Here is a 23788-nt window from a genome sequence, read left to right on the forward strand (position 1 = left end):
ACGACGCGCCGGAAAGCAACCGCCGCAGCCAGCACCGGGCGGAGAGGGCCACCATGGGGGTGAGGGGAGCCGCCCGCCGCGGGGACACAAAGGGGAGGTGGCGAGGGTCTGGGAGGCAAGAGCTCGCGCCAGGAGGAGATGAAGCGAGTGGGTTCGCGCTGAAGGAGCAGGAAGCAGAAGGAATGTCTCCCTGTGGCACCCATGGCTGGGAATGCGGGAGGGTCGGGCCGGCGTGGAGCTGCGCAGGCACGGCTGATGCAGTTACTCTGGCCCTCCCCCTCAGAAAATCGCGCTGCAACTCAAAGCCACGCTGGAGAACATCACCAACCTCCGGCCCGTGGGCGAGGACTTCCGGTGGTACCTGAAGGTGCGGCTGGGGCGGGGCCCGGGGAGTGGCGGCCCGTCCTGATCTCAGTGCTGAACCGGAGCCTTCTCTCCGGCAGTATGAGAAAATATTTAACCAGGCACATTAAGTGTTCGGGGTTTTCCTAGTTAGAATTTTACGTTTACTTTTTATTAAAGTGTATTGGTTTATCTCTAATTGGCAGTCTTGGAAAGCTTCATTTTGTAGTTTTTCCCTGTGTTAAATGTTTCGTGGTCTGTAAACGGACACTAAACGAAATGCTACTTGAAGGGACGTTGTGATTATTTAATAAGGTGAATAGTTCGCCTTTCGTTTATTGATTTGGTTTTCTTTATTGTGAAATAGTTTAATTTTGTGCGTAGTCCACCCTTCCTTTTCCCTCCCACACTGGTAAAGCTGGTACCCTAGCGGCATGGTCTACAGAGGCCTCCCCTTCTCCAGCCGTCCGAGGCTCTTCACTGTTCCAGATCCCAGAGCTTCTGCTCTGTTTTCCTCCTGGTCAAAATCCCAGCATCCTTCTCTACCTCTCAAAAGCCCTGTTCTTCAGGAAGCTGCCTCCGGACTACTTTTATTTCCCAGGATTTTGAAGCCTGAATACCAGGGCTTACTTGGGAGAATCTGTTCTTTGGCTTCAAGAAGCCGAATCGAGTGAAGGAGACAGAAAAATAGAGTCACAACAGAGTGATAAATACACCAGTGACATACAGGGCCTGTGGGACCATAAAGCCAACCAAGCAGAGTGGGTGGGGGGCCTGCCGAGGCCATTTCTCTTTTTTTTTTTTCTTAATTGACACATAAGAATTGTACATATTTATGGGGTATATGGTGATGTTGCGATATATGTAATATATAGTGATCAGATCAAGGTAGTTAGCATATTCATCTCAAACATGTATCGTTTCTTTGTGTTGGGAGCATTTAATATCCTAGCTATTTGAAACTATTATTGTTAGCTATAGTCACCCTACAGTGCTATAGAACACTAGAACTTATTCTTCCCATGTAGGTGTAATTTTGTATCTTTTAACTAATCTCTCCCTATTTCCCCCCACCCCCATTGAAGCCATTTCTGCACCACAGATGCCTTGAATCCCTGGCCACACTGAACACTTCATAGAGGAGGGTGGGCATGCCGGCATATTAAACAGCCTTACCTATCTACCCTTTGCCCAGAGATAGGTCTAGTTTTGTCCTTGCTGGTGCTGGTGTTAGGGATGAAGTGAGATTGCCAACGAGAAGGTAGGCCATGAGCCTGCCCACCTCCCACTGTTCTTACCCCTTCCTTGGTGTCTGCCCAGCTGAGCCATTTGCTTTACTAACATTCTTTTTCCCCCAAAGATGAAATGTGGCAACTGTGGTGAGATTTCGGACAAGTGGCAGTACATCCGGCTGATGGTAACTGTTCCCCCCCATCATAAACACTCACAAACACACATACACTTCTGGGCAGGGATTTGGGGAAACTGGCCTTCATCTCTCCAGTTCTTTGCTCCCTGCTTTTTGTGGTTTGGGAGGGCAGGTGTCAGTGTGATCAGCACTGGGTTCAACAGACATCTTTGAGATATGAGGCAGAGTTCAAAATCAAGGAGAAGCTCTTTTTTTATTTTCCTCAGGAAGCCTTCCCAGGAGTCTTGTCCTAGTAAGTTACCCTTTCTGGGTCTTGGTCTCTTTCAGTGGACAATAAATGGTGGGCTCAATCTCCTCAGGACCGTACATCTAATTCATATGTGACTGAAAGTTCTGTTTGCTTTTTGCCAGGACAGTGTGGCACTGAAGGGGGGCCGTGGCAGTGCTTCCATGGTCCAGAAGTGCAAGCTGTGTGCAAGAGAAAATTCCATCGGTAGGTCAGGCTGTGCATACTGAGTTCTGCCAGGGTGGCCCACAGCTTCCTGGCACCAGGCTGAAAGTAGACTCATGTTACCTGAGGGTGGAGTCAAGCCTAAGATGCCGACACCTGTGCAGCACGATCTTTTTCAGGGCCACATCTGGGCACCTGGCTGGGGCCAGGGCATGGACTCAAGTCAACTTTGTGTTCTCTTTTCTATTTCAGAGATATTAAGCAGCACCATCAAGCCTTACAATGTAAGTTTGTTGCTGTAGTGGCAGGGATGGTGGGGTTAAATCCTAACTGGAGTTAGTAGGTCTGGGTTCTAGAGTCATGCCTGCATCAGAGTGACCTGCCATAGGATATTCACTCATGAACTTAGTTCTTTCCCTCAGTCATTTATTCACTGTACACTGAGTGCTTGGTATATTGCCTCTTGCAGTGTCTTCTTATGAGGGCTGGGCTGTGGGATCTCAGGGGACCTCTGACACAATCTAGCTGTTCAGTTTGCATCACGGAGAGCACTTGCCTTGTCTTCATTTTAGGGGACTAGCAAGCTTTCTCTGAAACCATAGGTGGGGTAGTCCTTTGGTGCATCCCATCCTTTATAGTATCAGTGTTATTAGATAGTTATATGTTACTATGGAGCAAGTTAGCCCAAAGGTGAGGGAGGGAGTGTGTGCTTTGGGTCTGTTTGTTTAAAGAAAGCCAGTTATTTGTATTCACCTATTCCTTATTTGGTATTTATTTAAAGTATCTTGAGTTGTGCCAAATTCTTGGCTTTGTCCTGAAGTTAAAGAGAAATGAAATGAGGACTTGCCCTCAAGTACATAATAGTCTAGTGGAAAATACAGACAAATAAGAATCGAACTAGGGCGCTAACAGAGAATTGCCTTACCAGTACCAGAGTCCGAGGCTCTTCACTGTTCCAGATCCCAGAGCTTCTGCTCTGTTTTCCTCCTGGTCAAAATCCAGTCAGTGTGCAGGAAATTATTTTTACAGTGAATGACAGGATGAGACTGAATGTGTGGGCATGGCACTTGTGGCCCCTAAGCCCATAGGTCAGGTAGGCATGAATTTCCTGGCCATCTACCCCGCAAGAGGTGTCCCCTCCACATACATAACCATTTCAACCGCTGTAAGTCAGCCCTCTCCCTTACTTAATGGCAGATAGTGAGCAAAAGGCTGTGGCTAAGTGTACTGGGTCTGTTTGGATGATCTAGAGACTTTGGAGCTTAACATTCTTGTTCATATTTTTGGTGTTGATAATTTTATTTACCATTTATTGAGCACTGTGCTGGGCACTTTATATGCATTTCAAAATCTCACAATAAAATTGTAGAGGTTTCCTCGGCTGTATTTGACAATTTAGGAATCTTGGGCCCAGAGGGGAAGAGAGACAGAGCTTACCTTACATCCAGGCAGGCTGACCCCAGCATCCACACTCTTCTGCAGCCTCCATGTCTGCTGTCTACAGAAAGCCTCATAGGGAGCAGGTGCCCAAGGCAGGCTTCCTCTAAGAAGGGGATGAGTTGTTCCTGGGTCTCATGGTAGGCCTCCAGGGGCAGTAAGTGCCCATTTGGTGGGAAGGAGAGGAGCCATGAGGTCATCTTGAGAGCTCTTTTGGGCCTACCTCTTCAACACACTTCCTTTCTAGGCTGAAGACAATGAGAACTTCAAGACAATAGTGGAGTTTGAGTGCAGGGGCCTTGAACCAGTTGATTTCCAGCCCCAGGTATGTGTGTATCTTTCTGTGGAATCTCTGTCTTTGGGGAGGGGATGCGTGAAGTGACAGCCAGAACTTTGCTACCTACAGAGACCATGGACTAGACATTTCTCCTTTCTAGTGGTAGTAATAATTGTCCATTATTAAGTGGCTGCTGTATGCTTGGGCACCCATGCTGTCATTTTCACATGTTACCACATTTGATCCTCATGGTAACCCTATGAATTTATTCATCCTGTTCTTCAGATGAGTAAGGAACTGAAGAGATGTTGCAACTTGCTCAGGGTCACACAGTAAGCAATGGAGCTATAGTTTCAACCCAGGTCTATCTGACTTGAGCTGGTGCTTATCCCCCTTTATTTGTGCATGTTTCACCTCACAACAAATCTGTGAGGTGGAAGAGCAAATACTTCATCCCCATTTTATAAATAACTAAGGTCCAACCTGGGAAATGACATGCCTAGGGGCCTTCAGCAAACCTGGGGTAGTGGAAGGGATTATGCTGCACCTGCTGCCTTCTGGTCCAGGACTGTAATTCAGAGAAACCATCACTCTAGTTCTGAGGCAGCTGCCGGGTCCTGGAAGATCGGCAGTTATTCCAAGACAGGTGCTTGTACTGCATCTCTGTCCTCCATCCCAAAAGTGTGAGAAGAGTCAGCAACCTGGCCAGCCCTCACTTATAGCCCAATGCCTCCTTTTGCCAAAACTAACTGGTACCTTCTTGTCCCCTGCAGGCTGGGTTTGCTGCTGAAGGTGTGGAGTCAGGGACAGTCTTCAGTGACATTGATTTACAGGAGAAGGTATGAGACTTGGGGGCTCTGGGAGGTATTATAGGGCACCTGGTGGGAAATATTTTTTTGGTGGACAAGGCTCATCAGTGGAAAGCCAACTTTGTATTTTTGTGCTTTTTGTTAGTGATTTTGCTGTTGAAATGGCCACAAGTATAGTGCTATAAGTGCTTTCTAATGTTCCTACATATGGAAAAGCTATGATGCCCCTTACAGAGAGAATACGTGTTAGATAAGCTTTATTCAGGCATGAGCTATAGTGCTGCTGGCTGTGAGTTCATGAATCAACAATATATATTAAGTAAGGTATCTTTAAACAGAAACACATAAAGCTAGATTATTGATTGGTTGATGAAAATGTGACCAGAGGCTCATAGGAACCTAACCTTGTATTTCTCCAGGGAGTATTCATTCAGTATTCCCTAATTCATTGTTTGTGGCGGCTTTATTGCACCTAACTACCATGAAGAACAAGAAAGAGTCTGTATTACTGGACGTATTACTACCCTGCAGATAAAAAAGCCTTGTGCTCACGCCTTGAAGGACAAAAACTTCATTTCATTTGCATAGCACCTAGTAACAGCAGCTAGCATTTACTGAGCTCTTATATGTGCCAGGCACTCACTATGCTGAGTGTTCTTATTTTATTTTGTTTTATTTTATTTTATTTTTTGAGACAGTCTCACTCTGTTGCCCAGGCTGGAGTGCAGTGACACAGTGTCAGCTCACTGCAACTTCTGCCTCCTGGGCTCAAGTGATCCTCCTGCATCAGCCTCCCAAGTAGCTGGGATTACAGGTGCCTACCACCATTCCTGGCTATTTTTTGTATTTTTAGTAGAGATGGGGTTTCACCTTGTTGGCCAGGATGGTCTCGGACCCCTGACCTCAAATGATCCACCTGCCTTGGCCTCCCAAAGTGTGGGATTACAGGCATGAGCCACCATGCCCAGCTGCTGAGTTCTTTTAAATGTGTTACTTCATTTGATTCTTTCAACATTCAATATGAACTCCATTGTTGTCCTTTGTTTTTTTTTAATAGAAGACAGGACTCGGAGAAGAGGCTCAGAGAAGTTAAGTGATTTGCCCAGTCACACAACTGAAAGAGCTAGAATTCAGGCCTGAGTTATCTGGCTCTGTTCAGGGTCATACATGTTCATGATTATTTGCATCAGAGCCTGAGCTGGGCCTTTTAAGTCCCAGTTCTCTGGTCTCCACACTGCTGCATTCTGCCTTGTGAGGCTCACATTGCCATTTTGTTTCCCAGGACTGGACTGACTATGATGAAAAGGCCCAGGAGTCTGTGGGAATCTACGAGGTCACCCACCAGTTTGTGAAGTGCTGATCCCTCTTCCTGCACAGTTGCCCTTACAAACTGAGAAAGGACAATGTACTCCAAGCAGCAGAGCCCACAGAGGCTGGTTCCTTTGCCCCTTGTCTCCTGGCGGCTATACCAAACCTTCACAGTCTGCATGCTGGACTTTATTACAGTTCCCCAAGCCCCATCAATAAAGCCCCTGTTCATGCTGCACTGGTGCATGAAGGTGAAGTAAGGAAGCAGCTACTCCCTCCGCAAATAAGAATTCGTGCAGCAGCAGTTCACTCCTTAGGAATATGAAGAGTGTTTTTAAGGAGATGGTATCTCCCCAGTCAAGGGCAAGTTTACAGAGAGGAAACTGCGATCCCACCATCACTCAATGAGCCAGAAGCCAATGGTGACGTACTATTACCTGAACTTACTGAACTTGCTGTTGGAAAGATCTTTGTGACGATTAGGAATTAGGTTAAAAAAAAATTAAGAACTATCTTCAAGCAAAAATTAAACTTTATTTCTGGCTTAAACAATAAATACACCTGAGTTAGTTTTCCAAACCTTTCCTCCTGATTAAATGCCCTTAAAACTGAAATCTCGTGTTATCTTTAGTTGTGATCTAGTCCCACATGGAAATTACACGTTTAGCTTTAAAACCATGATTTTAAAGCTCAAGCCTGTAGCTGGCTGCCTAGGCAGCTTATGATTAGTTTCACAAAATAGCACCCACTGGCTACACAGGCCCCAATTTTTTTTTCTTTTTTGTTTTTTTGAGACAGAGTCTCGCTCTGTTGCCCAGGCCGGAGTGCAGTGGTGCAATCTCAGCTCACTGCAACCTCCACTTCCTGGGTTCAAGCAATTCTGCTTCGGCCTCCCAAGTAGCTGGGATTATAGGCACATGCCACCATGCCCAGCTAGTTTTTGTATTTTTAGTAGAGATGAGGTTTCACCGTGTTGACCAGGTTGGTCTCAAACTCCTGACCTCAAGTGATCCACCCACCTCAGCCTCCCAAAGTGCTGGGATTACAGGCATACGCCACCATGCCCAGCCTCCCAGTTTTCATGATGAGGAAGTGATGGTAGCTTTTCATCTTCCAAGAAGTTAACTTTTGATGGATTTGCCTTCTAAGGCATCAAACATGTCTTCTAAGGCCTTCTCCACACATTGGAGAAACTCCCGGGCATTGCGGCCTGGGTAGGAAGAGACATTGCAGCCTATCCAGTTGCCATGAACAGCATATCCAACACCAAAGCCATCAGAGACCACGGGGGCAAAGCCCCCAAGGTTCACTGCTGGGCTGCTCAGCGTGCTCGTGGACAGGACATTGTGGTTTATCTGCCCGTATGCAGGGTCCAGGTAGAGCTCAGGCAAGATGATCCCTTTGGCTGCTGCCAGGTGCCGCAGAGCAAACAAATGTCGGTCAAAGCCCTGACCTGTGAGAAACAAAATGGAAAACCAGAGTCCAAGGACAGAAAAGGACCTCAGGAACACCTCCCCACTTACCACATGGTAGGAATACCCATCACAGCATCCTTGAGAATGGGGGAAGGCTCTGTCTACCTCTATGCCCACCACCAGCTGACTAACCTTCAGAGCAGCTCAAGCTAGAATATTTCAAATTATTTAGAAAATGTATTATGTCATGTTATATTTAAAAATAGCTGTCAACAGCTGAGCTAAAAATGAGCCTAAAAGGAAAGCACAATTTTAAAGATTTGAAATCAGTTTAGTCAAAGAGTCAAGACAGTACACGAAGAGAGCTATGGACTCAAAAACTACGATAAAACTGTAAGTCTGATTCAAGTGTAAAAGAGAAGATTGAGTCAGTGGAACAAAATGGAAAGTCTGTTTGACCAGGGTTCTAATCTCAGTCTTACTAATTTGCTGTGTAACCGGGCCAGTGGCTTGGTCTTCTCCTTCTAAAATGGAGAAAGAGAAGACTAGAATGTCTGGGAGGTTCCCTTCACTTCCAGCACTTCATAGCAACATGAAAGGACAACTGTGACCCTCCAGGTCCTTTCCAGGTCTTGAATTTTATCAAAGAAAGGTAATGACAGATGACAACTGGGAAGAGTTTCTGAGATGACCTGTTTACAGAGAGCAGACACACTACAACTGAGGTGAAGTTAGTGGGGCCACAGGTTTAGAAATTCTACATTTTCAAAAGTCAGTCTGATAACCAATGAGTAACAGAAAAAGGAGACTGGGTGCAGCGGTGCACACCTATAATCCTAGTGCTTTGGGAGGCCGAGGCAGGAGGATTGCTTGAGCCCAGGAGTTTGAGACCAGCCTGGGCAATGCAGTGGGACCTCATCTCTACAAAAAATTTTAAAAATTAGGCCCGGAGTGGTGGCTCACACCTGTAATCCCAGCACTTTAGGAGGGCGAGGCAGGTGGATCACGAGGTCAGGAGTTTAAGACCAGCCTGGCCAACACAGTGAAACCCCATCTCTACTGAAAATATAAAAATTGGGCATGGTGCTGTGAGCCTGTAGTCCCAGCTACTCAGGAGGCTGAGGCAGGAGAATTACCTGAACCCAGGAGGCAGAGGTTGCAGTGAGCCGAGACTGTGCCATTGTATTCCAGCCTGGGCAACAAATTCCATCAAAAAAAAAATTATTAGCCAGGCATGGTGGTGCATGCCTGTAGTCCCAGCTACTTGGGAGACTGAGGCAGGAAGATTGTTTGAGCCAAGGAAGTTGACGCTGCAGTAAGCCATGATTGCACCACTGCACCCCAGCCTGGGTGACAGAATGAGACTGTGTCTCCAAAAAGGGCCAGGCGCGGTGGCTCATGTCTGTAATCCTAGCACTTTGGGAAGCCAAGGCGGGGGGATCACCTGAGGTCAGGAGTTCAAGACCAGCCTGGCCAAAATGGCAAAACCCCGCCTCTACCAAAAATACAAAAATTAGCCAGGCATGGTGGTGGGTGCCTATTATCCCAGCTACTCGGGAGGCAGAGGCAGGAGAATCACTTGAACCTGGGGGCAGAGGTTGCAATGAGCCAAGATCATGCCATTGCACTCCAGCCTGGATGAAGGAGGGAAACTGTCTCCAAAAAAAAGAAAAAGAATGACACGTCACAGCTCAGAGTGACCTTAAATGAGCACAAAGTCACATGCATTCCCCCATGCCTGCTTAGGAGGCAAGAACATTCTGATCCCTAGTGGCTAGTGTGGCTGTTCAGACTGCTAGGGTAGAAAAGAAAATTTATTTGGGGAGTTGGCGATGGATTAAACTTAGTGAAGGGGTAGAAATCAGATTCGGAGTAGAATATGACTTAGGCTTGCTTACTCAAGCACTGAGGACAAGACCCAAGGGCATGCTCCCCACCCCTGCCTCACCCATTGCTGCTGCTTTGGTCAGCTGGCCATGGTACTTGGAACATTCAGCCATCATCTGTTGAAGCTCGCCAGCACTGTACCTGGAGGGCTCCCTGACAAAGGCCTCAGAGCACCTTTTTGTATAGATGGAGGCCGGACGGATGGTCTCAGTGCGGCCGTGCTTGAATGCGGCAGTGCTACAGGACTCATAGGTGGCCACTGTCTGCCCGTACTGCCGCAGGAAGGCCATCTGGAAGGCCAACTGGGCAACTGCATCAGGACTCAGCTTCTGCTTCTTCAGGAATTCTTTGCCTCCCCTCTGAAACTGGAGGCAGTCGATAGTGAGGGTTTTCATGGTGGCATCAAACTTCTCCTTAGCAGCCGTGATGCCAGTCTTTAAGGCATCAGTCAGCTTGAAGTTGAGTTTCTGCACAGTGACAGTAGAGTCAGCAGTGGCTGGCTGGCTCTGTGGAGTGATGGCAGGGATCTGAGTGCTGTCTTTAAATACTTCATTAAAAAATCTGAGCACTGCCACACCATCACCCCAAGAGTGCTCAAAGTGGACGGCAGCAGAGCCATCCTTGGCGATAATGAGGTTAAAGGATTTATCAAACCAGCGGTTTGTGCCATCCCCATGCAGCATGTTGTGGGACAAATGGACAAGGTCCTTAATGGGGAAGTCATCTAGGCAGAGGCAGAACACAGCCGAGTCCACTTTCCTCAGGCTCTCCTCATTGCCACTACTCATCAGCTTCTGCCTGAGCTCTGCCCAGATGTCTCGGTTCTCACTGGTCAGGTATGCCAGAGGAAACTCGGGGGCGGGGCTGCTGTCTGAGAGAATGTACTTCAGATGCGCCTGGATTTCTGAGGGGCTCACAATGTTCCCATCTTGATCCAGGACATCAAAGATATAAAAATTTCCTTTCCTTAGGACCAGGAGGTGTCTGGCCTTGTCATCAGTGAAGAGTTCATCCCGACTGGGTTTGGGTAAACGAGTTGAGTTGAAAAGCCGAAAATACTGGGACATATCCAGGGGATATGCATTGACTAGGTAGGCCCCATACCAGGACAGAGAGGAAGGCACAAAGCGTATGAGTCTCTTGAAGGTGTCAGTGTCACTTTTTGCAGGGTTCAAATGGAACACTTCTGGCTCCAGAAGGCCATCCCGGAGTGTCTTCAGAAACCGGATGGCAGAAACAGTCATGTTGGTTGCCCGGGTGAGCTGGTCGTTATACTCAGATTTTGGGTCAGGATTGAAAGCCATAAATGGATTAAAGTTCAGAACAACGGAGTCTCGAGCAGATAGGTACATATCAAACCAGGGTCCTAAAAAATAAAAAGAAAAAAATAACATAAAATGTTAATGCTGTTCCTAAAAATAAAATTTGAAGAAGAAAAAAAATTCAAGCATAGGCAAAGGAAATGGCATCAACCTCCAGCGGGGAGAATTCCCTGAATGTTTTTGCTCTGCAATAATTCAAGACATATAAATGGGGTCATACAATATATGGTGTTTTGCATCTAGCTTCTATCACTTATAGTAATGTTTTTGTTTTGTTTTTTTGGGATGGAGTCTTGATTCTGTCACCCAGGCTGGAGTACAGTGCCGCAATATTGGCTCACTGCAACCTCCGCCTCCCGGATTGAAGTGATTCTTCTGCCTCAGTCTCCTGAGTAGCTGGGATTACAAGCACCCTCCACCATGCCCAGCTAATTTTTGGATTTTTAGTAGAGATGGGGTTTCACCATGTTGGGCAGGCTGTTCTCAAACTCCTGACCTCAGGCGATCCACCCGCCTTGGCCTCCTAATAATGTTTTTAAGATTCATCCATGTTGTAGCATGTAAGTTCTTCATTTCTTCTTATGGCTGAATAATATTCCATTATATGGATATACTATATTTTGTTTATCCACTCATCAGTTAATGGACATTTGAACTGTTTCCACTGTATTATGAATTATATTGCCTTTTTTTCTTTTAAGACACACAGGATTTCTGTTGTCCAGGCTGGATTGCAGTGGTGTGATCATGGCTCACTGCAGCCTTGAACCCTGGGCTCAAGTGATCCTCCCACTTCACCCTCCCAAGTAGCCAGGACTACAGATGCACACCACCAGCCTGGCTAATTTTTTTAATTTTTTGTAGAGATGGGGTCTTACTATGTTGCTTAGGCTGGTTTCAAGCTCCTGGCCTCAAGCAATCCTCTCACCTCAGCCTCTTAAAGTGCTAGAATTATAGGTGTGAGCCACTGTGCCTAGCTATTAAGAATTATGTTGTTATGAACATTCTTATACATGTTTTTATATGGACATAGCCAGGAGTGGAATTGCTATCACATGGTAAGTCTCTGTTTAACCTTTGAGGAACTGCCAAGATGTTTTCCAAAGTGGCTGCACCATTCCCACCAGCTGTCTATGAGGGTTCCAATTTTTCCACATCCTCAGCAGCACTTGTTATCATATGTCTTGTTGCATGGAGATATTCTGGTAGGTGTAAAGTAGTATAGCACTGCAGATTTGGTTTGCATTTTCCTAATGTTTATTAATTGCTTTTTCTTCCTCTTTGGTTTCCTTTCTTGGTTTAAAGGAATAAAATATGGTAACACTCCACTTGTATTCATGTTGGAACAGAATAGTTAATTCCCACCCCATCTCTTTAGGTTTCTCTTGCTTCATCTCCTTTCAGGGGCAACAATCATACTTGACTGCCCCCCCTGACAAGGGGGGAACATCTTCATTGTCCTCCTGTGTACAGTGTACATTTGTGCACTCCCTGTTTAGAAAGTACTCAAAAGGCTATTAGAACTATCAGTGCATGGATCACTCAAACTAGCCCTCTGAGTTCTTGTAGATGTTTTACCTGTAAAAATTCTAAAAGCAATATTTTATCAGAAAATATGTCAGGGAAAGTTCCTGCTTGGATTAGTAAGCATGAATAAACTCTATAAATAAGGACCATCTTTCATTCGGGCAAATAACATTTATATGTATAGCACTGGGAAAAGGATTAATAGATGCAGATTTGTCTACTACTCATTTGTTGGTCCATCCACTCATTCCATCCCTTGAGAATCAGTGCTGTGCCAGGCCTTGGTCCAGGGGATTTAGAGAGGAATAGGACATGGTCTTTGATTCTGAAAAACTCTGGTGAAGGAGGCAAATAATTAAAACATAATGCAATGCTAAATGATGGGAGATAATACTAAAATGATGACAGAAAAGTACTGGTGGATAAGATATATTTGATGTGAGAAGACATAAATTCATGCCTCTGACCCCCACTTAGCAAAAGAATTTCAAAGAGACATAAACCAGTCAGGCCAAGAGAATGGGAGATGAGAAAACAAATACTAGAAGCTGGAAAGCACTTATGTAACTGGTAATGACTAAAGCAGACTGGAGAAAGCCAATCCTAAATTGGCAGGAGAAAAAGCCAAGAAATCATATGATTTGCACAGCAGAACCCCCAGAGGGCTCAGTAGTTGGTAACCTAGATACATCTGGTTGAAGGACTGTTTAATTATATCACCACTACCACAACCTGAGATTCCCTCCGCACTCTGGTAGAAGACTTAAGTTTTACTCTCTGGAAAAAATAAAACTGGGGGCTGGGTGTGGTGGCTCACGCTGGTAATCCCAGCACTTTTGGGAGGGCAAGGTGGGTGTATCACAAAGTCAGGAGATCAAGACTATCCTGGTTAACATGGTGAAACACTGTCTCTACTAAAAATACAAAAAATTAGCCAGGCATAGTGGCACATGCCTGTAGTCCCAGCTACTCGGAAGGCTGAGGCAGGAGAATCACTTGAACCCAGGAGGCAGAGGTTGCAGTGAGCCGAGATTACACCACTGCACTCCAGCTTGGGTGACAGAATGAGACTCTGTCTAATAAAATAAATAAAATAAAACTGGGAGACCTGAATCACAGTTAGGATCTCAAATCTTCTTCTCTTACTTACCCTACCTTCTACAACACTAGCAACCTTTTGGCAGTTTACTAGAAAAGCCTCCCTAGGGAATCTAACCCAATGACACTACCATTAGGGGCAACCCAGGGAAGCAGTTTAGCTGGATCACTGTATTAGTCTGTTTTCACACTGCTATAAAGAACTACCTGAGACTGGGTAATTTATAAAGAAGAGAAGTTTAACTGACTTAATTCTGCATGGCTGGGAAGGCCTTAGGAAACTTACAATCCTGGCGAAAGGCGAAGGGGAAGCAAGCCACATCTTACATGGCAGCAGGAGAGAGAATAAGTGAGGAGTAGGAACTGCCAAACACTTCTAAACCATCAGATCTCATGAGAACTCACTATCACAAGAAACACATGGGAGAAACCGCCCCATGATCCAATCACCTCCCACTAAGTCCCTCCCTTGACACTTGGGGATTATTACAATTCAAGATCAGATTTGGTTGGGGACACAGAGCCAAACTACATCATTCCGCCCTGGCCTCTCCCAAATCTCACGTACTTCTAACATTTCAAAACAACCATGTCTTCCCAACAGTCCCCCAGAGTCAACTCACTCCAGCATTAACTCAAAATTACAAGTACAAAGTCTCATCTGAGTCAAGGCAAGTTCCTTCTGCCTATGAGTCTGTAAAATCAAAAACAAGTTAATTATTTTCAAGATACAATGGGGTTACAGGCATTGGGTAAATGCTCCCATTCTAAAAGGGAGAAATTGGCCCAAACAGAGGGGCTACAGGCCCCATGCAAGCCTGAAATCCAGAAGGGCAGCCATTAAATCTTAAAGCTCCAAAATGATCTTTGACTCCATGTCTCACATCCAGGGCATGCTGATACAAGGGGTGGGCTCCCAAGGCCTTTGGCAGCCCTGCCCCTGTGGCTCTGCAGAGTACAGCCCCCATGGTTGCTTTTACAGGCTGGTGTTGGATGCCTGTGGCTTTTCCAGGCACATGGTGCAAACTGTCAGTGGATCTACCATTCTGGGGTCTGAAGGGCAGTGGCCCTCTTCTCACAGTTCCACTAGGCTCCCCATTGGGAACTCTGTGTGGGGGCTCTAACCTCATATTTCTCATCTGCATTGCCCTAGTAAAGGATCTCCATGAGGGCTTCACCCCTGCAGCAGACTTCTGCCTGGACATCCAGGTGTTTCCATATAGCCTCTGAAATCTAGGAGGAGGTTTTCAAACCTCAACTCTTGTTTTCTGCACACCTGCATGCCCAACACCACAAGAAAGCCTCCCATGCTTGGGGCTTGCACCCTCTGAAGCAATGGCCAGAGCTGTGCCTTAGCCCCTTTTAGCCATGGCTGGAGCTAGAGTGCCTGGGACACAGGGCACCATGTCCCAAGGCTGCAAAGAGCAGCAGGGCCCAGGAAACCATTTTTCCCTCTTAGGCCTCTGGGCCTATGCTGGGAGGGGCTACTGTAAAGATCTTTGAAATGCCCTCAAGACATTTTCCCCATTGTCTTGGCTATTAACATTTGGTTTCTCATTACTTATGCAAATTTCTACAGCTGGTGGCTGGAATTTCTCCCCAGAAAATGGGTTTTTCTTTTCTACTGCATGGTCAGGCTGCAAATTTTCCAAACTTTTATGCTCTGCTTCCCTTTTAAACATAAGTTCCAATTTCAGATCATCTCTTTGTGAATGCATACGACCATATGCTTTCAGAAAAGCCATCTTGAATGCTTTGTTGCTTAGAAATTTCTTCTGCCACCCTAAATCATCTCTCTCAAGTTCAAAGTTCTGCAGATCTCTAGGACAGGGACAAAATGCCACCAGTCTCTCTGCTAAAGCATAGTAAGGAGTGACCTTTGCTCTAGTTCCCAATAAGTCCCTCATCTCCATCTGAGACCACCTCAGCCTGGACTTCATTGTCCATATCTCTATCAGCATTTTGGTCAAAACCATTCAACAACTCTCTAAGAAGTTTCAAACTGTCTGACATCTTCCTGTATTCTTCTGACCCCTCCAAACTGTTCCAGCCTCTGCCTATTAACCAGTTCCAAAGTTGCTTCCACATTTTCAGGTATCTTTGTAGCAATGCACCCCTCCTGGTACCAATTTTCTATATTAGTCCATTTTCACACTGCTATAAAGAACTACCTGAGACTGGGTAATTTATAAAGAAAAGAGGTCTAATTGACTCACAGTTCCTTGTGGCTGGGGAGGCCTCAGGAAACTTACAATCACAGCACAAGGTGAAGGGGAAGCAAGGCACATCTTATGTGGCAGCAGGAGAGAAAGAGAACAAGTGGGGGAACTGCCGAATACTTTTTAACTAACAGAGCTAGTGAGAAACCACTCACTATCATGAGAACAACATGGGGAAAACCGCCCCCATGATCCAATCACCTCCCTCCAGGTCCCTCCCTCAACACATGGGTATTACAATTCAAAGATGAGATTTGGGTGGGGACATAGAGCCAAACCATATCAATCATATTAGAGCAAATCTGTAACTGACAAGCCTCACCCTCATCCACATAGCTTCCAAGAGCTTTTTAATATCTCATTCATATCTAAGACAACATAGGATTATGAAGCATCTGAAGAAAGGGCAAAGCAAACAGGAGAAAAGCAACTTGAAGGCAATAGACTATGAAGAGAGACGAGATCTTTAAAAAAATTCTCAGAGATAAACTATTTTTAAAAAGAATACCATAAGAAGAAAAAAGAGCTTGTGAAAGTAAAAAATAGGAAAACAGGAGTTTTAAAAACAGACAGGTTGAGAGATTAAAATTAAGTAAAGTCCCCCAAGACAATGGAACAAAAAGAGTAAGAGATGAAAACTGTGAGAGAAAAGATAAGAAAATTAGAGGATGAGACCCGGGAATTCTACACCTGAATGATAACAGTTCCACAAAGAAAAAAACAGAGAAAAAAAATGGAGAGGAAGAAATCCAAAGAAATAAAACAAGAAAATATCCCAGACCTGAAGGATGAGATTTCAGAATCAAAGGACTCACAGAGTGACCCAACAAAATGGATAAGAATAGACTCACACTAAAACACATTACCTGAAATTTCAAAACACTGGGGACAAAGAGAAAATTCTAAAAAGCTTCCAAAGGCAGAGAGAAGAAATAGTCAAAAGATTTAAGTCTCAGAATAACGTTAGATTTACCAACAGCAACACTGGATGCTAAAAGACAATGGAGCAAAGGCTCCAAAATTCTGTGGAAAAATGATTTCAAACCCGGCCAAATTATCAATGAAGTATAAGGGCCATTTTAAAATTTTTGCTTCCCATGTTCTGTTTCCAGATAGTAAAGGGAATATGTGCTTTGATTTAAAAAAAAAAAAAAAAAAAAAAAAAAAAGAAAAGCCAAGAAATAAGAAAAAATGAAAGACAAGAAACATGAGTCCCAACATGAGAAAGTGATGATAGATGTCCCGGCTGATGGTGAAAGAGCACAGGAGAGCAGCTTCACAGTAGGCCAAGAGGTTCACAAATCCAGACTACAGCATGTCGCAAGTTCTGGAAGAAGTTTCGTCAAGAAGACCAAAATGGATAGAATGTCCAATCTGCTTTCATGTATTGAGAGGAGATTCAGATAGCTTGTGAAGAGTCTGGGTGTAAATTAGTAAGCACATAGGAAACTAAACAAAAGAAAGGATGGAATAATTATTAACTTCAGAGAAAACAAAAACTTTGTACTGGAAAGGAAAAACCATCCCAATATGCTATATGAGTCAGCTGACAATAATGTTTATATGATCATAATAGCATAAACACTAGATACTGAGTTATCCAAAATTACAAATCCCTATGCTGTGAATGAGGGGACAGGAAGTACGTGTATACACATCCCACATATGTGGTGGGATGTAAAATACTGCTGAATTCTAATCTTCTACAATGAGATGTCAATAGCTAATGACTAAAGCGAAAAAATCAAGATGCACTAATTTAAGTATCTAATTTAGAGATACGAGGTATATAACAAAAGATTTAGGAGCTGAAAGTGAGAAGTGGGAAATAAGGTAATGATAAGGAAGTTGCTCTTTTTCCTAACAAGCCTTATAGAACTGTCTGATTCTTTAAACTATGTGCATGTATAACCTTGGTAAATGTATAAACTAAAAGAAGTGCTGTAGGAACAGAGGTGGAAGCAACCAACTCTGAATGGAGTGGAAAAAGGACTGAGGTTTCACAGAAAACCATCCTCCCTGGATCTTAAAAGAAGAATTTGCCAGGCAAAAAAATGGTAGAGGGAACAGCATGGATAAAGGCACAGAAGAATAAAAGACTAAGGGTTCAGGGATCAATGAGGAGTTCAGCAGGAAGTGTGTCAGGGTGGGTGGTGAGAGAAGAGGCTGGAGAGGACAGTTCTGCCTGACAGTGAAGGACCCAGAATGATACAGGACATAGGACTTTAATCCTGCATCCTTTTCAGACAGGACCATTGATTAGGTTCTGCCTCAATCCCACCTACAGAGAAGGCCGGCCTCAATCCCACCTACAGAGAAGCCCATTCTTGAGCATGGGCTGCAGTCAACACCTCAGTAGAGGAGGAACACACTCAGCCTTAACATTTACCTCAGGAAGGGAGGATGAGATGTTACTTCATTTGCTGGTCTCACCAAAAATATCTGAGACCCAAACAGGAGAGAATATGCCTTACTTTTCATTATGGAGGGCTCTGGGAGAAATCATACCCACAGCCCAGCCTACCTACCTGAAATGTAGCTTGTATGTTTATTCTGTTTGTCCTGAGCAACCAGCTGCTCGTGCAGTTCTTTTCCAATCCCATTTTCAAAATTCTTGCAAAATTGTTCTGTTTTCCTAAAACATTCAAGAAAAGACAAAATCAAACCATGGTAGGGAATACGTGATTTTTAAGTTCATGGCAAGGAACTCAGAATAGAATTTTGGGTCCCCAACAGCATAGCCCTAAAACCCAGAATGAGATCAGAAAGTACCTCTAACCAGAACAGGAATCAATCTAAAATTGATAATCCAGACTACCTTCTTAAAATGAATGATTAGGAAAATCCATCAACATCTCACAAAATAATTCATACCCTAGGAGGCAGTTTGGCACAGAGAAAAGGACACAAGCTCTGGAGTCAACAGAAGTTAAGTCTGAATCCTAGCTCTGTCGCTTTTCAAACTGTGTGATCTTGGATAAGTTACTTGATCTGAGTCTCAGTTTCTTGATGTGTAAAATGGGTAATACCACTTTACAAGATTAAAAATATTTATAAAGCTAAGGATTCAGAATATCCTAAAACATAATACTCAATAACTGGTAGCTATTACCATATCAAGAGAAACTTTAAATGACTAATAAGGAATACTTGAAAACAGAGGACTAGATTATGGATAATTCATCTGTTTCTCCATCACTGTCCAGTGAAGAGTTCTGTGATTCCAACAATGCCAGTTACCTGTACAGAAAAATTTCCATTATGAAAAAAGAGTACTACACTAGGCTACAAGAGCTTAATGCAATCCACTTTTTGACAAAATTTGATATTATTTTCCAATTCTATGCTGTATTTGCTTCCTAGGACTGCTATAACAAAACACCACAAACTGGGTGGCTTAAAACAACAGAAATTTATTTTCTCACAGTTCTGGAAGCTTTATGGACAAAATCCAGGTGTCAATAGGACTATATCTTCTCTGAAGACTGGGGAAGAATCTGTTGCATGGCTTTCTCTTAGATTCTGGTGTTGCCAGCAATCCCTGGCATGCCGTGGCTTGTTGACACATCACTCCAATCTCTGCCTGTGTCCTCATATGGCTGTCTCTGTGCCTTCTTCTTACAAGAACACCAGTCATATTTAATTAAGGACCCACACTACTCCAGTAGGACCTCATCTTAACTAATTACATCTGCCACAATCCTAATTCCAAATAAGATCATATACTAAATTTCGTGGAAAAGGGCATAAATTTTGGAGGCATGCTATCCAACTCAATAAACATGCTTACAACGCAGACTTCTGGTCTGCTGTATGGTCTCCTCAGTGGACCTCCCTTCCAAGGGTACATGCTCTCTATAAATGACCAGGACCAGCAAGCCTCCCAGGTACACCTGCTAAGGGGAAGTACACATTTGGCATTCTGACTTATAAACTATCTTCTCTTGAGCCTGTTTAGAGGAACTCTCAGGGCTCAGTCAGTCCTTCCTGAATGAAAATCTATTTCCTGAACTTGCAAAGGCACAACTAGGTTCTGGGTTTCTGGAGACTCAGTCAAGTCACAAACATTCCCTGAAGCTTGGTCCACCACTACTTGCCAGCCTGTCTTGAACCACCCCAACTATGCTCACCCAAGGTTCTCAGTATTTACCTGAACTGGCCATCATCCAAGAGAGGCTTCTGTGCACTGAGGTATCTCCTAATGGTGTCTTCAAGTTTGGGAATAGGCAGCCTGGGGAGAAAGCAGGGTCAGTGTAAGGCTGACAGTATGTGGAAGAGGTTAATTAGCTTTACAAGCTAATGAACTGATTACTAGATCATTAATTTCCTCCCCCAAAACCAATAATTGGAAGCCACAGACAAATCAGAATCTGTGGGTTTACTAATGCCAAGTATATCAATGGTAACTCTACTTTTAAGTAAAATAACAACTAAATCTCTACATAAAATATGAATATAATATCTTAAATAATAATAATAGATTCAAAATGGGGAAGCAGAAGCTGCCCCAAGCATTCCTGTTTTCTGGTCAAAATGACACCACCTGTGCTAACACTGTATTGCCCTGATTTAATTCTAGCCTTAGTTTGAACAACTGCATTTTTCTCCCCTAGGATAAAATGAAAAGGTTCTATTTTTTAAATTTTCTTCTGCATTTTACAACAGATAATTATATAAGAGTGAAACACAGATCTGTCCAAGGGCCAGTTATATGGGGGCTACAGTCACTGAAAGGTAGGAATCAACCAGTAAGCCATGTCCAGACACCAGGAACGCTATTAGGAAGAACCAAATAGTCCCATGTGCTTAAATAACAGGAACAGCAATTTGCCTACTCATCATTCTCTCTGCTAGGGATTCCCAAAGATGGCTATGGTGATGAAGTTACTGGCTTATTGTGAAATTAAAACACATGGACAGTAAAGTGAGGTGTATTTTCTCTTCCAATTCATTTGTTTTATTGAAAGAAATATCCCCTAATAGCAAAACAAACAGAGTTTGTTAGGTTGCCTCTACCAACTAAAAATTAACACTGACATGCAAAATACTGAAATGTATCAGTCATTTAGGAAATGAAACATGATACATAAAGCAGTTTAAAAGCCTAATATAAGATATACTGTGGTTCATCAGTTTATTTTTAATGCATGTTTATCCACAATATGACAAAAATAAATCATTTACTGCCATTATGACTTAGACTGCACTAAGTACCCGTCTATAACACTTTAACACTATAGATCCCCTTACATTCACTGACTTACTCAGAAAAATTCCAAATACTATCTCAGCTACCTCATAAATCCAGAGTTACCTACATATGTTTCTTAAAATTTGGTTTTACTACAGTAAGGATATTCATGAAAGTTTACCTTCTTCCTTTTAAACAAAATTCTACATTAGAGACAATGGCAATTTGATTAAAAAAAAAGTCCTACTTAAAAATTTCTGGAGTGAAGCTGGGCATGGTGGTTCACACCTGTAATCTCAGCACTTTGGGAGGCCGAGGCAGGCAGAGTGCTTGAGTCCAGGAGTTCAAGACCAGCCTGTGCAACATGGTGAAACCCTGTCTCTACAAAAGATACAAAAAATACAAGAAATCAGCCAGGCATGATGGTGCATGCCTGTGGTCCCAGCTACCTGGGAGGCCAAGGGCAGATCACTTGAGGTCAGGAGTTTGAGACCAGCCTGGCCAACATGGTGAAACTCCATCTCTACTAAAAATACAAAAATTAGCCAGACGTGGTGGTGCACGCTTGTAATCCCAGCTACTTGGGAGGCTGAGGCAGGAGGATCCTTTGAACCCGGGAGGCAGAAGTTGCAGTGAGCCGAGATAGGGCCACTGCACTCCAGCCTGGGCAACAGAGAGAGACTCTGTCTCCAAAAAAAAACAAAATAAAATTGGCTCAATGAAGTTAACAGAATTGCCCAAAATTATAGCTAAAGACTTGCAGATCCAGAATCTGAAACTACATTCTACCAGACCTCAAAGTTAGGGCTTTTCACCAAGTATGACATCAATGAGTGAGTGTGAAAGATTATACATGTTATCAGTCTATAATCTGAGAGAAGGAATCTTATCTCTCATCTAACTCCCAATTTACAAATAAGGTAATGGCGGTCTGGGAGAGGTTGGCTGCTTAAGGTTATGCATGGGTGACTAGTGGTACTATTTGAACTGGAGTTTGAATTGGTACCTCCAGATTCCTACAGACTGTGCTGTGGATGGGGTTGGAATAAATGATCTTGAATATTCCTCCCAGCTTTCCAATTCTGAAGTGCAGAAAATCCCTCTGATCTTAAACCTGGGTGGGGCCCAGGCCTGCCTGAAAGTCAGTGACCATGTGACTCTGAACTTGGCAAGTGAAGACAGGTTCCGTCCGTCCTCACCTTTCACCCACATACTGGCTCAGCTCATACACACAGGCTTATCCCACAGGCACAAAGCCCCTTTTTCTTCCTCCCTCCTGCTACGTGTAGAAAATCTCATTTTCATTTGTCTTAGATGTTTGCATAAAATGTAATTTCACAAGAATCACTCGATCCTCCTGAGAGGGTGGGGGTATGTAGTGATGACACTGGGTTAAATGGTCCCGGATGCGGAGAAAAACAGCAACCCAGCAGCTCGGGTGAGGCCTGTGACACAATGTTTGTTTCACACACAGGGAAGGAGCCTGGCCTCTAGCTCCTGGGTATGGGGAATCCCTGAGGACAGTTTGGTGAGAAATAAGGTGAGAAGGGTCTTTGAGACAAATTTTGAACTTGGCTCCAGGAACGGAGTTACTCACTCAGTAAGTTAGAAGTTAGTTTAGGTTTGGTTTAGAGGGTGAAGAAAATATGTAATATTGAAGAAGGAGACCTGGCGGCTCAGGCGAAGGTGGAGTTCGAAGGCTGGGGAGAATCGGAAGCCGGATTTAAGAAAGTACTGGGGGAGGGAAGGGGAGAGGATTTACTAGGGCTATTTTCAGACGGGAAGTCGATTCTGGGTGAAGTGTTTCGAAGGCAGGGTAGCCCATGGTGAGGAGGAGAAGAGAAATTTGGGTAGGCCCTGGATCTGAGTATGATGGAGTGTGGACGGGGTACTGAGGGTGGTATCTAGAATTCTGTGAGGGTGAGCTGCACTTACAAGGGGTACTGTGGATGAGGTAGGATATTTTAAGGGAAGGAACCTGTTGAGGAGGGCTTGGAGAGAGTGAAAGGTTTCCGGATCAACACTGGACTTAGGAGATTAAAGATTTAAAAACGTGGGGGAGGGTCAGTTGAGGGCAAGGGTGAACACTTGAGGGCTGTGCTTGTGGGGGCTGATGGGGGGGTGAAAGAACAGAGTACTGGAGAAACGGGAGGTGGGGCTGAGGGTCCTGAGTGACAGGGGTGAAGGCGATGCTGGGAGAAGTTGAGGAATGGTAACCACGATGTATTAGGAATCAGCCTACCCACATTCCGGGCAGGAATGTGAGGCAGTCATTAAAGTACTTCAGGAGACACCACAGTTGAGGGGTTACAGCGGTGCTGGAAATATGCAGGTCTGGCATTTTTCAGGGAGAAGAGGACTTAGTTTAGCTGGCTGGAAGTCAGGTTAATGGAGAGGAAATCTGAGAAGGGTTCATGATGGAGAATGAGATAGCATCGAGGGGTTCTGGAAGACAATTTGAGGGTTCTGAGGTTCCTGTGCTAGGAGATTCTGAAAGTCCCAAGACTTCCAGATTAGGGGATGTGGCAGCCTCCATGGTAGGGGCTTGGGGGCCGAAGCGGGTTCACTAGAAGAGTCATGAGTGACTGCAGTCGGGTTGGGGCCGATCCTGGGATGGCAGCGGGCGGCGGGGACCCGGAGGCCGGGCTCACCTGGGCAGGCTGTCCTGGTAGTGCATGGTGGGCACGATGCTGCGCTGCAGGTACTGGCCGGGCCCGGAGCCGGCGCTGAGGGGCCGACTGGGGGCTCCCGGACCAACCGCAGGGCCCCGGGGCCAGGCACGCAGCAGCAGGCGGGGCACCATCGTCCCGGGAGCCTGCGGCGGCGAGAACGCGGCAAATGGGTAGTTCTGGAGTTTAAAGACAAGACCGCCGTCGCCCCTTAGGGCCCGGGACACTGCTTCAGGACTCCGAACCCACTTCTCCTCCTCCCGCAGGCCACTTCCGGCCCCTGTAAGGCCGTCGGCTCCGCCCCGGACTGGCCCCTTCCGGACAGGGGCCGCCCACTGCCAGGCCCCGCCCACCACTAGGCCCCACCCAGAAGGGGGCCCCAGCCTCCGCACCGCTGGTCTCCCTTCCCTTTCCTAGGAGGCCGGAGACAGAGATCCGCAGCCGCTCCTTCCCCTTTTCTGGAGCAA

The 23788-nt window shown here is 45.0% G+C and overlaps 2 protein-coding genes across 7 annotated transcripts; one reads left to right on the top strand and one right to left on the bottom strand.

Annotated features, from left to right (window-relative positions):
* Nucleotides 1–6802, top strand: CZIB (CXXC motif containing zinc binding protein). 4 transcript variants are annotated; one of them, NM_001266602.1, is given in 8 exon segments: nucleotides 17–59; nucleotides 284–367; nucleotides 1703–1759; nucleotides 2123–2204; nucleotides 2415–2446; nucleotides 3847–3924; nucleotides 4650–4715; nucleotides 5968–6802. In NM_001266602.1, coding segments are annotated over 8 exon segments (483 nt in total). In that variant the 5' UTR covers nucleotides 17–53; the 3' UTR covers nucleotides 6046–6802.
* Nucleotides 6508–23578, bottom strand: CPT2 (carnitine palmitoyltransferase 2). Of its 3 annotated transcripts, none has more exons than XM_077993700.1 (5): nucleotides 23304–23578; nucleotides 19612–19692; nucleotides 17990–18096; nucleotides 9426–10661; nucleotides 6508–7446 (listed from the first exon to the last, which is right to left on the bottom strand). In XM_077993700.1, the coding sequence occupies exons 1-5, from the start codon at nucleotides 23453–23455 to the stop codon at nucleotides 7115–7117; spliced, it is 1908 nt and encodes a 635-aa protein (XP_077849826.1). In that variant the 5' UTR covers nucleotides 23456–23578; the 3' UTR covers nucleotides 6508–7114.
* Between the last annotated feature and the right edge of the window lie 210 nt (nucleotides 23579–23788).

The sequence above is a fragment of the Macaca mulatta genome, chromosome 1 (assembly GCF_049350105.2).
Source record: "Macaca mulatta isolate MMU2019108-1 chromosome 1, T2T-MMU8v2.0, whole genome shotgun sequence".
Classification (NCBI taxonomy): Eukaryota; Metazoa; Chordata; class Mammalia; order Primates; family Cercopithecidae; genus Macaca; species Macaca mulatta.